The 14,385-nt window shown below is 41.4% G+C and overlaps 1 protein-coding gene across 1 annotated transcript in view; it reads left to right on the top strand.

Annotated features, from left to right (window-relative positions):
• The window catches only part of DNAH6 (dynein axonemal heavy chain 6), a 303,630-nt gene that overhangs the window by 145,122 nt on the left and 144,123 nt on the right, over positions 1–14,385 (top strand). The window contains exons 38-40 of the mRNA XM_515578.8: positions 8,557–8,778; positions 9,596–9,743; positions 11,599–11,756. Of these exons, the coding sequence (XP_515578.6) occupies positions 8,557–8,778; positions 9,596–9,743; positions 11,599–11,756 (528 nt within the window). The remainder of the gene's footprint in view (positions 1–8,556; positions 8,779–9,595; positions 9,744–11,598; positions 11,757–14,385) is intronic.

Here is a 14,385-nt window from a genome sequence, read left to right as displayed (position 1 = left end):
ATAATCTTGCTTCTGTGATATTTATTTCAAAAATGTATAACTCGATTCTAATCATGAGGTTACACCTGGAAAACTCAAACCAATTAATATTTTATAAAATAAACTGGACTATATTCTTCAAATATATCTATGTCATAAGAGACAAAGTTGAGAGACTTCTCTGAATAAAACAAGACTAAAGAGAGATAATTAAATGCAATGCATGATCCTGGAATGGATCTTAGACTTGGAAAAATATAGCTATAAATTATATTATTGGAAAAAATGGCAATATTTGAATATAGAATGTAAATTAAATAATAATATGTCAGTATTCAATAAATTTTATCACCTAAGTATTTTTTTAATATGTCCTTTTGTCTTCATCCTTGCTGCCTTTGGATAACCCAGGTTCTTATCATTTCTTTCATGGGCTATTAAAATAGCCTATTTATTGTTCCTTTTGCTAGAGTCATATCTAATTCACCCTCTCTACTAGTAATCTTAAAATTAAAGGTCACAGTCTATTAACTGGTCATGAAATCAAGTGAAAGGGTCACAACCCAGTTTTTAAAAAGGAAATATCCTCTATTACAACTTTTAGTAAACACTATATTGGAGAGTCTAGCCAGTGCAATAAGGCAAGAAAAAGAAATAAGACATACAAACTTTGGAAAGGAAGAAGTAAAATAGTCATTATTTGCAGAAAAAAATGACTGAATATGTAGAAATACCTAAAAAATCTACAAACAAATGATTACAATTAATAAGTACATTAGTAAGGCCCTTGGATATAAGGTCCACAAAGAGTTAACAAATGAAAATTTGAAAGAATACCATTTATATAAGCAACAAAATACCAACTACTTAGGAATAAAAGTAATGAATGATGTGAAAGGCCTCTGCTAAAAATTACAAAACATTGTTGAGAGAAATTTTAAAACATCTGTATAAATGGAGAGATATACTATGTTCATGGATTGAGATACTATTATTAAGTTATCAGTTCTTTCCAAAATATTTTGAAGATTTTAGACAACTTCAATCCCAAAATCCCAACAGATTTTTTCCATGAAATCTGACAATCTCATTCTAAAATTTATATAAAAATGTAAAAGATCTATAATAACTGAGATAATCTTGAAGGAACACACATTTGGAGGACTTAACTACATGACTTGAATAATTCAAGACAATAAAACAGCAGCAATTCAGAGTGTGGCATTGGTGAAAGGATATCAAATAGACAAACTAGTATTGACAAAGAAGTGGAAGAAAGAAGCCTTCTGAGGTGCTGTACATGTTCTATATTTGAATCTAGGGTGGTTATATTGATATTTACATATATGAAACTCTCTAAAATGGACTCTTAAAATTTGACAAAAAAGGCTATGTTATACCTTGAGGTTTAAAAAAAAATAGAACAGAAAGTAGAGTGAATTGAGGAGGTTCCAAGATGGCCAAATAGGAACAGCTCCAGTCTACAGCTCCCAGCATGAGCAATGCAGAAGATGGTCGATTTCTGCATTTCCAACTGAGGTACCAGGTTCATCTCACTGGGGCTTGTCGGACAGTGGGTGCAGCCCATGGAGCAGGGTGGGGCATCACCTCACCCAGGAAGCACAAGGGGTTGGGTAATTCCCTTTCCTAGCCAAGGGAAGCCGTGACAGGCGGTACCTGGAAAATCGGGACACTCCCAGCCTAATACTGCGCTTTTCCAACGGTCTTAGAAAACGGCACACCAGGAGATTATATCCTGCACCTGGCTCAGAGGGTCCCACTCCCACAGATCCTCACTCACTGCTAGCACAGCAGTCTGAGATCGAACTGCAAGGCGGCAGCAAGGCTGGGGGAGGGGCGCCCGCCATTGCTGAGGCTTGAGTAAGTAAACAAAGTGGCCAGAAAGCTCAAACTGGGTGGAGCCCACCACAGCTCAAGGAGGCCTACCTGCCTCTGTAGACTCCACCTCTGGGGGCAGGGCATAGCTGAACAAAAGGCAGCAGAAACTTCTGCAGACTTAAACGTCCCTATCTGACAGCTTTGAAGAGAGTAGTGGTTCTCCCAGCATGGAGTTTTGAGATCTGACAGTGGACAGACTGCTTCCTTAAGTGGGTCCTTGAACCCTGAATAGCCTAACTGGGAGATATCTCCCAGTAGGGGCCAACCGACAGCTCATACAGCTGGGTGCCCCTCTGAGACAAAGCTTCCAGAGGAAGAATCAGGCAGCAATATTTGCTGTTCTGCAGCCTCTGCTGGTGATACCCAGGCAAACAGGTTCTGGAGTGGACCTCCAGCAAATTCCAACAGACCTTCGGCTGAGGGTCCTGACTGTTACAAGGAAAACTAACAAACAGAAAGGACATCCACATCAAAACCCCATCTGTACGACACCATCATCAAAGACCAAAGGTAGATAAAACCACAAAGATGGGGAGAAACCAGAGCAGAAAAGCTGAAAATTCTAAAAATCAGAGCACCTCTTCTCCTCCAAACGAACACAGCTCCTCGCCAGCAATGGAAGAAAGCTGGATGGAGAATGACTTTGACGAGTTGAGAGAAGAAGGCCTCAGACGATCAGTAATAACACACTCCTCCGAGCTAAAGGAGGATGTTCGAACCCATCACAAAGAATCTAAAAACCTTGACAAAAAAGATTAGACAAATGACTGACTAGAATAAACAGCATGAAGAAGACCTTAAATGACCTGATGGAGCTGAAAACCATGGCACGAGAACTATGTGACACATGCACAAGCTTCAGCAGCCAATTCTATCAACTGGAAGAAAGGGTATCAGAGATTGAAGATCAAATGAATGAAATGAAGTGAGAAGAGAAGTTTAGAGAAAAAAGAGTAAAAAGAAATGAACAAAGCCTCCAAGATATATGGGACTGTGTGAAAAGACCAAATCTACGTCTGATTGCTGTACCTGAAAGTGACGGGGAGAATGGAACCAAGTTGGAAAACACTCTGCAGGATATTATCCAGGAGAACTTCCCTAACCTAGCAAGACAGGCCAACATTCAGATTCAGGAAATACAGAGAACACCACAAAGATACTCCTTGTGAAGAGCAACTCCAAGACACACAATTGTCAGATTCACCAAAGTTAAAATGAAGGAAAAAATATTAAGGGCAGCCAGAGAGAAAGGTCGGGTTACCCACAAAGGGAAGCCCATCAGACTAACAGCTGATCTCTCATCAGAAACTCTAAAAACCAAAAGAGAGTGGTGGCCAATATTCAACATTCTTAAAGAAAAGAATTTTCAACCCAGAATTTCATATCCAGCCAAACTAAGCTTCATAAGTGAAAGAGAAATAAAAATCCTTTACAGACAAGCAAATGCTGAGAGATTTTGTCACCACCAGGCCAGCCTTGCAAGAGCTCCTGAAGGAAGCACTAAACATGGAAAGGAATAACCGGTACCAGCCACTGCAAAAACATGCCAAATTTTAAAGACCGTCGATGCTAGGAAGAAACTGGATTAACTAGTGAGCAAAATAACCAGCTAACATCATAATGACAGGATCAAATTCACACATAACAATATTAACCTTAAATGTAAATGGGCTAAATGCTCCAATTAAAAGACACAGACTGGCAAATTGGATAAAGAGTCAAGACCCATCAGTGTGCTGTATTCAGGAGACCCATCTCACGTGCAAAGACACACATAGGCTCAAAATAAAGAGATGCAGGAAGATCTACCAAGCAAACAGAAAACAAAAAAAAAGCAGGGGTTGCAAGCTTAGTCTCTGATAAAACAGACTTTAAATCAACAAAGATCAAAAGAGACAAAGAAGCCCATTACATAATAGTAAAGGGATCAATTCAACAAGAAGAGCTAACTATCCTAAATATATGCACCCAATACAGGAGCACCCAGATTCATAAAGCAAGTCCTTAGAGACCTACAAAGAGACTTAGACTCCCACACAATAATAATGGGAGATTTTAACACCCCACTGTCAACATTAAACGGATCAACAAGATAGAAAGTTAACAAGGATATCCAGGAATTGAACTCAGCTCTGCACCAAGCAGACCTAATAGACATCTACAGAACTCTCCACCCCAAATCAACAGAATATACATTCTTCTCAGCACCACATCACACTTATTCCAAAATTGGCCACATAGGTGGAAGTAAAGCACTCCTCAGCAAATGTAAAAGAACAGAAATTGTAACAAACTGTCTCTCAGACCACAGTGCAATCAAACTAGAACTCAGGATTAAGAAACTCACTCAAGACCGCTCAACTACATGGAAACTGAACAACCTGCTCCTGAATGACTACTGGGTACATAATGAAATGAAGGCAGAAGTAAAGATGTTCTTTGAAACCAATGAGAACAAAGACACAACATACCAGAATCTCTGGGATGCATTTAAAGCAGTGTGTAGAGGGAAATTTATAACACTAAATGCCCACAGGAGAAAGCAGAAAAGATCTAAAATTGACACCCTAGCATCACAATTAAAAGAACTAGAGAAGCAAGAGCAAACACATTCAAAAGCTAGCAGAAGGCAAGAAATAACTAAGATCAGAGCAGAACTGAAGGAGAGAGAGACACAAAAAACCCTTCAAAAAAATCAATGAATCCAGGAGCTGGTTTTTTTAAAAGATCAACAAAATTGATAGACCGCTAGCAAGACTAATAAAGAAGGAAAGAGAGAAGAATCAAATAGATGCAATAAAAATTGATAAAGTGGATATCACCACCAATCCCACAGAAATACAAACTGCCATCAGAGAATACTATAAACACCTCTACACAAATAAACTAGAAGATCTAGAAGAAATGGATAAATTCCTGGACACATACACCCTCCCAAGACTAAACCAGGAAGAAGTTGAATCCCTGAGTAGACCAATAACAGGCTCTGAAATTGAGGCAATAATTAATAGCCTACCAACGAAAAAAAGTCCAGGACCAGACGGATTCACAGCTGAATTCTACCAGAGCTACAAAGAGGAACTGGTACCATTCCTTCTGAAACTATTCCAATCAATAGAAAAAGAGGGAATCCTCCCTAACTCATTTTATGAAGCCAGCATCATCCTGACACCAAAGCCTGGCAGAGACACACACACAAAAAGAGAATTTTAGACCAATATCCCTGATGAACACTGATGCAAAAATCCTCAATAAAATGCTGGCAAACCGAATCCAGCAGCACATCAAAAAGCTTATCCACCACGATCAAGTGGGCTTCATCCCTGGGATGCAAGGCTGGTTCAACATATGCAAATCAATAAACGTAATGCATCATATAAACAGAACCAATGACAAAAACCACATGATTATCTCAGTAGATGCAGAAAAGGCCTTCAATGAAATTCAACAGCTCTTCATGCTAAAAACTCTCAATAAACTAGGTATTGATGAGCTGTATCTCAAAATAGTAACAGCTATTTATGACAAACCCACAGCCAATATCATACCGAAGGGGCAGAAACTGGAAGCATTCCCTTTGAAAACTGGCACAAGACAGGGTTGCCGTCTCTCACCACTCCTATTCAACATAATGTTGGAAGTTCTGGCCAGGGCAGTCAGGCAGGAGAAAGAAATAAAGGGTATTCAATTAGGAAAAGAGGAAGTCAAATTGTCCCTGTTTGCAGATGACATGATTGTATATTTAGAAAATCCCATCGTCTCAGCCCAAAATCTGAAGAAGCTGATAAGCAACTTCAGCAAAGTCTCAGGATACAAAATCAATGTGCAAAAATCAAAAGCATTCCTGTACACCAATAACAGACAAACAGAGAGCCAAATCATGAGTGAGCTCCCATTCACAATTGCTTCAAAGAGAATAAAATACCTAGGAATCCAACTTAAAAGGAATGTGAAGGACCTCTTCAAGGAGAGCTACAAACCACTGCTCAACAAAATAAAAGATGACACAAATGGAAGAACATTCCATGCTCATGGATAGGAATAATCAATATTGTGAAAATGGCCATACTGCCCAAGGTAATTTATACATTCAATGCCATCCCCATCAAGCTACCAATGACTGTCTTCACAGAAGTGGAAGAAACTACTTTAAAGTTCATACGGAACCAAAAAAGAGCCCACATTGCCAAGACAATCCTAAGCCAAAGGAACAAAGCTGGAGGCACCATGCTACCTGACTTCAAACTATACTATAAGGCTACAGTAACCAAAACAGCATGATACTGGTACCAAAACAGAGATATAGACCAACAGAACCGAACAGAGCCCTCAGAAATAATACCACACTTCTACAACCATCTGTTCTTTGACAGACCTGAAAAACAAGAAATGGGGAAACAATTCCCTATTTAATAAATGGTGCTGGGAAAACTGGCTAGCCATATGTAGAAAGCTGAAATTGGATCCCTTCCTTACACCTTGTACAAAAATTAATTTCAAGATGGATTAAAGACTTAAATGTTAGACCTAAAACCATAAAAACTCTAGAAGAAAACCTAGGCAATACCATTCAGGACATAGGCATGGGCAAGGACTTCATGACTAAAACACCAAAAGCAAGGGCAACAAAAGCCAAAATTGACAAATGGGATCTAATTAAACTAAAGAGCTTCTGCACAGCAAAAGAAACTACCATCAGTGTGAACAGGCAACCTACAGAATGGGAGAAAATTTTTACAATCTACCCATCTGACAAAGGGCTAATATCCAGAATCTACAAAAAACTTAAACAAATTTACAAGAAAAAAAATCAAACAACCACATCAAAAAGTGGGCGAAGGACATGAACAGATACTTCTCAAAAGAAGACATTTATGCAGCCAACAGACACATGAAAAAATGGTCATCATCACTGGCCATCAGAGAAATGCAAATCAAAACCACAATGAGATACCATCTCACACCAGTTAGAATGGCGATCAGGAAACAGCAGGTGCTCGAAAGGATGTGGAGAAATAGGAACACTTTTACACTGTTGGTGGGACTGTAAACTAGTTCAACCATTGTGGAAGACAGTGTGGCGATTCCTCAAGGATCTAGAACTAGAGATACCATTTGACCCAGCCATCCCATTACTGGGTATATACCCAAAGATTATAAATTACACTGCTATAAAGACACATGCACAGGTATGTTTATTGCGGCACTATTCACAATAGCAAAGACTTGGAACCAACCCAAATGTCCGTCAATGATAGACTGGATTAAGAAAATGTGGCACATATACACCATGGAATATTATGCAGCCATAAAAAATGATGAGTTCATGTCCTTTGTAGGGACATGGATGAAGCTAGAAACCATCATTCTGAGCAAACTATTGCAAGGACAGAAAACCAAACACCGCATTGTTCTCATTCATAGGTGGGAATTGAACAATGAGAACACTTGGACACAGGGTGGGGAACATCACACACCACGGCCTGTCATGGGGCGGGGGGAGGTGGGAGGGATAGCATTAGGAGATATACGTAATGTAAATGATGAGTTAACAGATGCAGCGCACCAACATGGCACATGTATACATACGTAACAAACTTGCACGTTGTGCACATGTACCCTAGAACTTAAAGTATAATAATAAAAAAAAACTTTGATTCTGGATAACAATAAAAAAGGAAAGTAGAGTGAATTGCACATAGTAGAGGTAAATATTTTACATGTTTGTAGATACACATATGTATGTATGTACAGAGTCACAATGAAAAATGAATTTCTTACTAAAAGTCACTGTCAAATGACCTTGGAGCAATATTGCTCTGTACAGCTGCCAGGATGAAACTTCTGAAATGCAGTCTGATTATGTTACCTACCTGCTTAGAATCCCTCACTGGACTGTTGCTCTAAGATTTTTAATAAGTAAAGCTTTTTATAATTTGACCCATCTGTATTTCCAGCCTCATCTCACTGTATGCAGCGCTCTCATGCTTCCCAGCATACACCATATTTTCCATGGCATCAGACTTCTAATCCTGTTTTTTCAGTCTGAATCCTGAACCCCTTCTTTCCCACCCCATGCCATCCCTTTTTTGCCCATCTGACTCCAGCTTGTTCTTCAAGTCTGAGTTTTAGCATTACCACCCCTGGAAGCCTTCCTGAATCTCTAGCCATCACCATAACTCCCCTGCAAGTAGAAATGAGCCATCCCTCTGTGTGTGTGTGTGTGTGTGTGTGTGTGTGTGTGTGTGTGTTTGTAATAAACTCCTTTAGAGCCCTTATTTCCCCATGGGTATTAACTGAAGTGCTTATGTCCCTCAGGGGGATTACCAGGTCATTGAAGACAGAAGCTGGGTCTCATTCAGCACTTGTCCTCAGCATCACAGACAGTATTTGGCATGGCATAAGCCCTGTGAATGTTAAATTTAATTAAAAAGCTATACAATTCTGACATGGGTTTTAATATAATCGGTATAACAGATATTTCCATGCATTGTGTTGCATGATTTTGTTTAAATAACTAGTCTCAGATACCTAAATAACTATGTATCTACAAAGAAAAAAGAAATCCAAATCCAGTTAGGTTTTTTGACTGCCTTTTTTTCTATGTGAGTATATCTACTACTGTGTGTCAATATTGCTTATTCCCTATTGAAAGTGGTGTTTAATTTTGTACTTTAGCTTCCCAGTTCTGGTGATCTGTGGAGCATTCATATGGACTTTGACACCAAACGGCTGGATCCCTGGGAACGAATCATACCTACCTTCAAATACAACCGAGATGTTCCGTTTTTTGAAATGCTTGTCCCCACAACTGACACAGTGCGCTATGGGTATCTAATGGAAAAACTACTGGCAGTCAAGCATTCCGTGTTGTTTACTGGAATAACTGGAGTGGGCAAGGTAGGAAACTTACATCAAACAAGAAGTCCTCTCCAAATGTGAGGGCATGATGGACTTAGAATTGTTAGCATCAGAAGTAATATTATTTCTGAGAGGAATTTTTTTTAGCATTTAGCACTTTTGCAGGAAGAATATTATGCTGAATCTATATCGATCCTGGGAATTGTTCCAAAGTTTGCCAGTTTCTGAACACATTCTTGGAGTTGATACTATATGAACTAGAGGGCCAGCGTTTGTGTTTAGGGACTTTTATGTTTTATCCCTTGGTATTTTGGGGGCTGCCACTGCACTGGTTGGATAAGAATTGGGCAGAGGAGTTTGCATTCCCAAAAGACAGTTGATAGAGACCAGCTCATCCCCTCCGGCCTGTTCACTTATACCTGATACAGCAATGGTATACTTGACTATTTGGGGTTTTTTGTTAAAGTAGAATGGAGGGAGGAATATTGATGATTTGGGCTTCTTGGTTTTGGAGAATCCACATAAACAGGACTTCACCGTTTCCCCAAAAAAATATTCTAAAAGAAATTTGGATCTTTCTATGACTCTTTCCATATATTGGCTTGAAGAGTAGCCAAGATGGATTTTGGCATGAAACTAAATTAAAACTTTTTGCTAAGATAGTGCTGATTAGAATATCTCTTTGGTTCTGAAAAATATAACTAAATGGAATCTCCAGTAAGAGAAAGCAGACATTTCAATCTGGCTTTAACCTCTCTCTTTTTATCCTGTTTCTTACTCATTGTGCCAAATTATTACAGATATAACTGAAAGAGGTTATATTCATGTGACATTAATTAACTTATTTTAATTTAAGTCTGTGATTGCAAAAGGATTGCTAAATAAAATTCAAGAATCAGCTGGCTATGTCCCTGTTTATCTGAATTTTTCTGCTCAAACTTCATCTGCAAGGACACAAGAGATCATTGAGTCAAAACTGGAGAGAAAAAGAAAAAATATTCTAGGTAAGAATCATTATTTTAGTTTGTCCCACACAAATTATTCATTAAGCTAATAAATGACATAAATAGTGCATGTAATAAAATGACAGTTGGATATTTTATTTGCTTAATTTACTTGTAAAGGTGATTCTGTTCATGGCATTTTTATGCTAGCTATGTAGATGTCTTAGTGTTGCCAAGCAAGTCATTTATTTCTGTCATCACCTTCAACTCAGAACATCTTCAATCCCTGCCTCTCTATGGCTCTCCCTCTCTCCACCCAGGTTCTTCCAACATGCACTGATTTCCCCTTATTTAAAATAAACAAACCTCTGTATATTTGGCACATTGGGTTATCTGAATTCAGTGAGGAATAAGTATGAGACTGTTTTGGTTTTTTCTTCAGTCAGTACTTTCAGCCAGGTTTTGTGGAAGCTTCCCCACCCTCCCTTATTAACTGCTTAGATAACTAGCATAACTTTCTGGTCACCTTCAGACATTTGGAGTCTGGGCCAGTCTAAATCTCAATCCAATACCCAATTCAAAGTTCCTCCTCTCATCTGTCCTAAGCCAGGTTTGTGGCTCCAGGTACGTATGGGAGGTGAAGGGGTCATGGGATGCTCTTCACTCCTCCCCACCCTCCCTGTAGGAGGCTGGAGTATGCAGGGAATGGGAGGAAAAGAAGGAAAGGACAAGTTTCTTCTCCCTAGCCAGTGCTCAGATGGGCCTCTCTGTGGCTGGTCTCTGCTTCTCTAGCTGGCACTGAGTGGTGTCTATGCTGTCTGTGAGGCAGGTTTTCAGGAGTGGGCTCTTGTAAGCAACTCCCAAAAGAGCTGTTTGCAAGTCAGGCATTGACCTTACCACTGGAAGTTAGTTTCCCTGAGGATGGGAGTCAGGACCTCAGCCCTCACTCTCCAGCAGTCCATCTGCAGCCTCTTGCAGCTGGGGCCTCACTTGCTCAGTCCACAGTCTCTGGGGTGGTGCACCAGCCAGGGCTCAGGCTTGGCTGCCTCCCACATTGCCCACCATCCAGCAGGCCCTGTCATGCCAAACAATGGTGCTGCCAGCTGCTTCACTGCCTCCTGTCTCTGTCCCCTCTCTCCTGCTTAGGTAGGCAAAGGGTAACAGATGCCAGTCTATTTTCTGGTGGGGGCCCCAAATTCTTACAAAGGTTTATCTTAGACCCCTTCCTTACCCCCCACCCCTTCCTGCTACTTGGCTTCCAGGGGGCCACAGGATGGAGTGGAGCACTCAGTTTGCCTTGGAATCACCTCCTGTAATAATCCCAACCACAGGGACATGGCTATTTGCCCATCGGGTTTCTCTTTCCTCTGCTATCACTCATTCCTTTTTCTAATGAGTGTGTATATTCATTTAAATGTGGCATTGTGCAGCCCCACTGCACTGGATTTCCCTTTGATGTGATCAGGATGCTTTTGAATATCTAATCTGGTTTCCCTGTGAGGGTGCTGTGATGACATTTATGAAAGGAAACTTTGGCATTCTTCCTCTTCCTACTATGGAAAGAAAATGATGTTCCTCATTCATGCCTAAGCCACATGGTTGCTGAGGGCAGTGTGTGTGGCTGAGACAGAGAAAGGTTCACTCCTTGCTGGAGAGAGGCCACCATCTTGTGCCCTGACAGTGAGGATAAGGGGCCACCTGGCATGACAACGTGGATGTCCTGACCAGGACCACATCTTCCTGCAGGGGCCTGGGTGGGGCCAGAAGGAAGTCTCTCCTCCTCCAGGCAGGACTCAGAACTGAGCTCTTTATGACCTGTAGGATGTCATTGAGTCCAAAGTCATACCCTAGCTTTGTCTTACATTTTCTAAGGGAAAATCATAATTCTTAAATTAAATTCATTTTATTTCCCTAGGAGCACCGGGAAACAAACGAATTGTGATTTTTGTTGATGATTTAAATATGCCCAGACTGGATCGCTATGGCTCTCAGCCTCCGATTGAATTACTTCGGCAGTATCAAGATTTTGGGGGATTTTATGACAGAAACAAACTGTTTTGGAAAGAAATACAGGTTACTTTAGCTTTTAAATTACTTGGTGTGCTTAAATTTAAATGTCAAGGAAATATGATGTATAGTTTGTGAGACTACCGTAACAAAGTACCACAGATGGAGTGGCTTACACAACAGAAATTTATTTTCTCATAATTCTGAAGACTAGACGTCTAAGAACAAGGTGTCTGCAGGATTGGTTTCTTCTGAACACTCTTTCCTTATGTCTTTACATGGGCTTCCCTCTGTGTCTGTCTGTGTCCAGATCTCTTCTTATAAGGACACCTGTCATACTGGATTAGGGCTTACCCTAATGGCCTCATTTTAGCTTATCACCTCTTTATTTGGACTATCTCCAAATACACTCACATTCTGAGACCCTGAGTTAGGACTTCAACATATGATTTGGGGACAGGGGACACAATTCAGCCCATAACATGTGGCCTCAGTTTTTCCTCCATGTAATTCAATGTATTCAGTCTATATTGAATTTTTGCCATGCTTGATTCAGGAGATCCATGAACAAGTGAAACAGTCCCTGCCTCCCAGAGAGCTTCAGAGGGTGGACAGACATTTCTAATGCAGAGTGGTGAGAGGGGAGAGACAGGAGGGATTCAGGGGTGGGGCTGGGTTGAGGATGGGAGAAGCCTCCCAGAAATGATGGATTCTGAAGGCACGCATGCCAAAGCAGGGAAAGGAAGCGTTTTACACCCCAGAAGCAGGGAATGTAAAATAGTACGGTGGTGTGAATTATGAGCACCAAACCAACAGGAGAGGCAGAGGTCACATCCCATGGTGCCGTGGGCCCATGAGGAGGAATCTGGATTTATCCAGTAAGTGCTGAGGAGCTGCTGAAGGAAATGTTATGGAAAGATCCCTTGGCTGCAGGGGAGGGATGAGCTAACGAGGAGGCAAGACCAGAGGCAACTGCAGTAGCCTAGAGGACAGGAGATGGGGGTCGAGCCTCCTGTGGTAATGTGTGTGGTCAGAAAGGTTTAGAAGCCAGAAGGCAGATCAGCAGGACTGGTGGTGTGTTAGTCAGGGTTCTCTAGAGGGACAGAACTAATGGGATAGATATATATACATAAAAGGGAGTTTATTAAGTATTAACTCACATGATCCCGACGTCCCACAATAGGCTGTCTGCAGGCTGAGGAGCAAGGACAGCCAGTCCAACCTCCAAAACTGGAGAACTTGGAGTCCGATGTTCAAGGGCAGGAAGCATCCAGCATGGGAGGAAGATGATGTAGTCTGGAAGGCTAGGCCACTCTCTTTTCACACTTTTCTGCCTCCTTATAGTCTAGCTGCATGGGCAGCTGATTAGATTGTGCCCACAATTAAGGGTTGGTTAAGGGTGATTCTGCCTTTCCCAGCCCACTGACTCAAAAGTTAGTTTCCTTTGGCAACACTCTCACAGACACACCCAGGATCAATACTTTGTATCCTTCAATCCAATCAAGTTGATATTCAGTATTAACCATCACAGGTGGGTTATAGTCAAGAGGGAGAAGGGGGAACCTAGGTTAACTGCCCCATTTCTGTTCTGGAGAAAATTTCTGTTCTGGAGAAACCAACACCCTTGACAAGAAGAGGGCGGGGGGCATGTTTCGTTTTGCTCACAATAAAAACAAATAATTGTACCAGGCACTATTCTAAGGGTTTCCCACCTACTAGCACCCAACATCCCTACAAGATGGATAATGCTATCAGCCCTGTTTTACAGATCAAGAAATAGACCAAGAGTATGGAGTAATGTGACTGGTCCAAGGTCACACTACTGGCAAGTGGCAAAACTGGGATTAGAGCCCAGGCCATTTGGCTCCTGAATATGTGATTTCAGCTAAGATTCCTCCCTGCCCCCATTGCTAAGCTCCAGTTCCCTGGGAAATCCAGGTAGAACACTTTCTGTCTATCAAAATGAGAGCTTAAACAAGGCATAAACATTCTTTGAAGTGAAAAATAAGATGAGTGTAAGAGGCAGAGGGATAAATGGAGACTGAAGAGAGGGTCAAGCTGTGCAGAGGTGAAAACTGATGGGGTCACAGGTAGTAGGTCTCGAGAAAGGGGCCTTGGTCACCAACACAGGGAGCCCCGGATGCAAGATGCATATTCAGTTCCTGGGAACTTTATAAACAAAGCAGTCTTTTGCATATAAGTCTTTTTACTTTCCAAATAAGTTTATCTAACTTTATCTTCCCAACAACGCAGTGAGGAGAGAATATCACGTGCCCTTTGCAGGTTTAGAATTCCCCTGACTCAGTGCCATGGGGATGAGGGTGGGAAGGGAATGACTGCCAAACCTCCCACCAGGCCAGCGCTCAGTGGCTCCTCTCTGCCAAGCAAATCACATGGAAATGCCTCACCCTGGCACTCTGAGGCTCACACATATGGCTGTGAATGGCTGCTCTGATCAGAGGGTCTTTTGCTGCTCCCTGCACATACCCCACAGTCCCACTGAAGCAGAAGGCTTGCTGTCTTCTGAATGCACCCATATCCCCCACGGCATGCCTTTGTGATGGTGTCCTCTACCTGGAAGGGCCCTGCTCTCCAGCTCTTCCCTTGTAATCCTCCTACTCCTTCAAGGCCCATCTCCAAATTGCCTTGCTCACAGGGCCTTTCCTTAAACCCCCATTTCCAGTGTGAGCTCCTC

This window comes from Pan troglodytes, chromosome 12 (genome assembly GCF_028858775.2).
Source record: "Pan troglodytes isolate AG18354 chromosome 12, NHGRI_mPanTro3-v2.0_pri, whole genome shotgun sequence".
In the NCBI taxonomy this organism is placed as follows: Eukaryota; Metazoa; Chordata; class Mammalia; order Primates; family Hominidae; genus Pan; species Pan troglodytes.
Note: the sequence above shows the minus strand (reverse complement) of the source record. Positions and strands in the feature narration are given on the sequence as shown.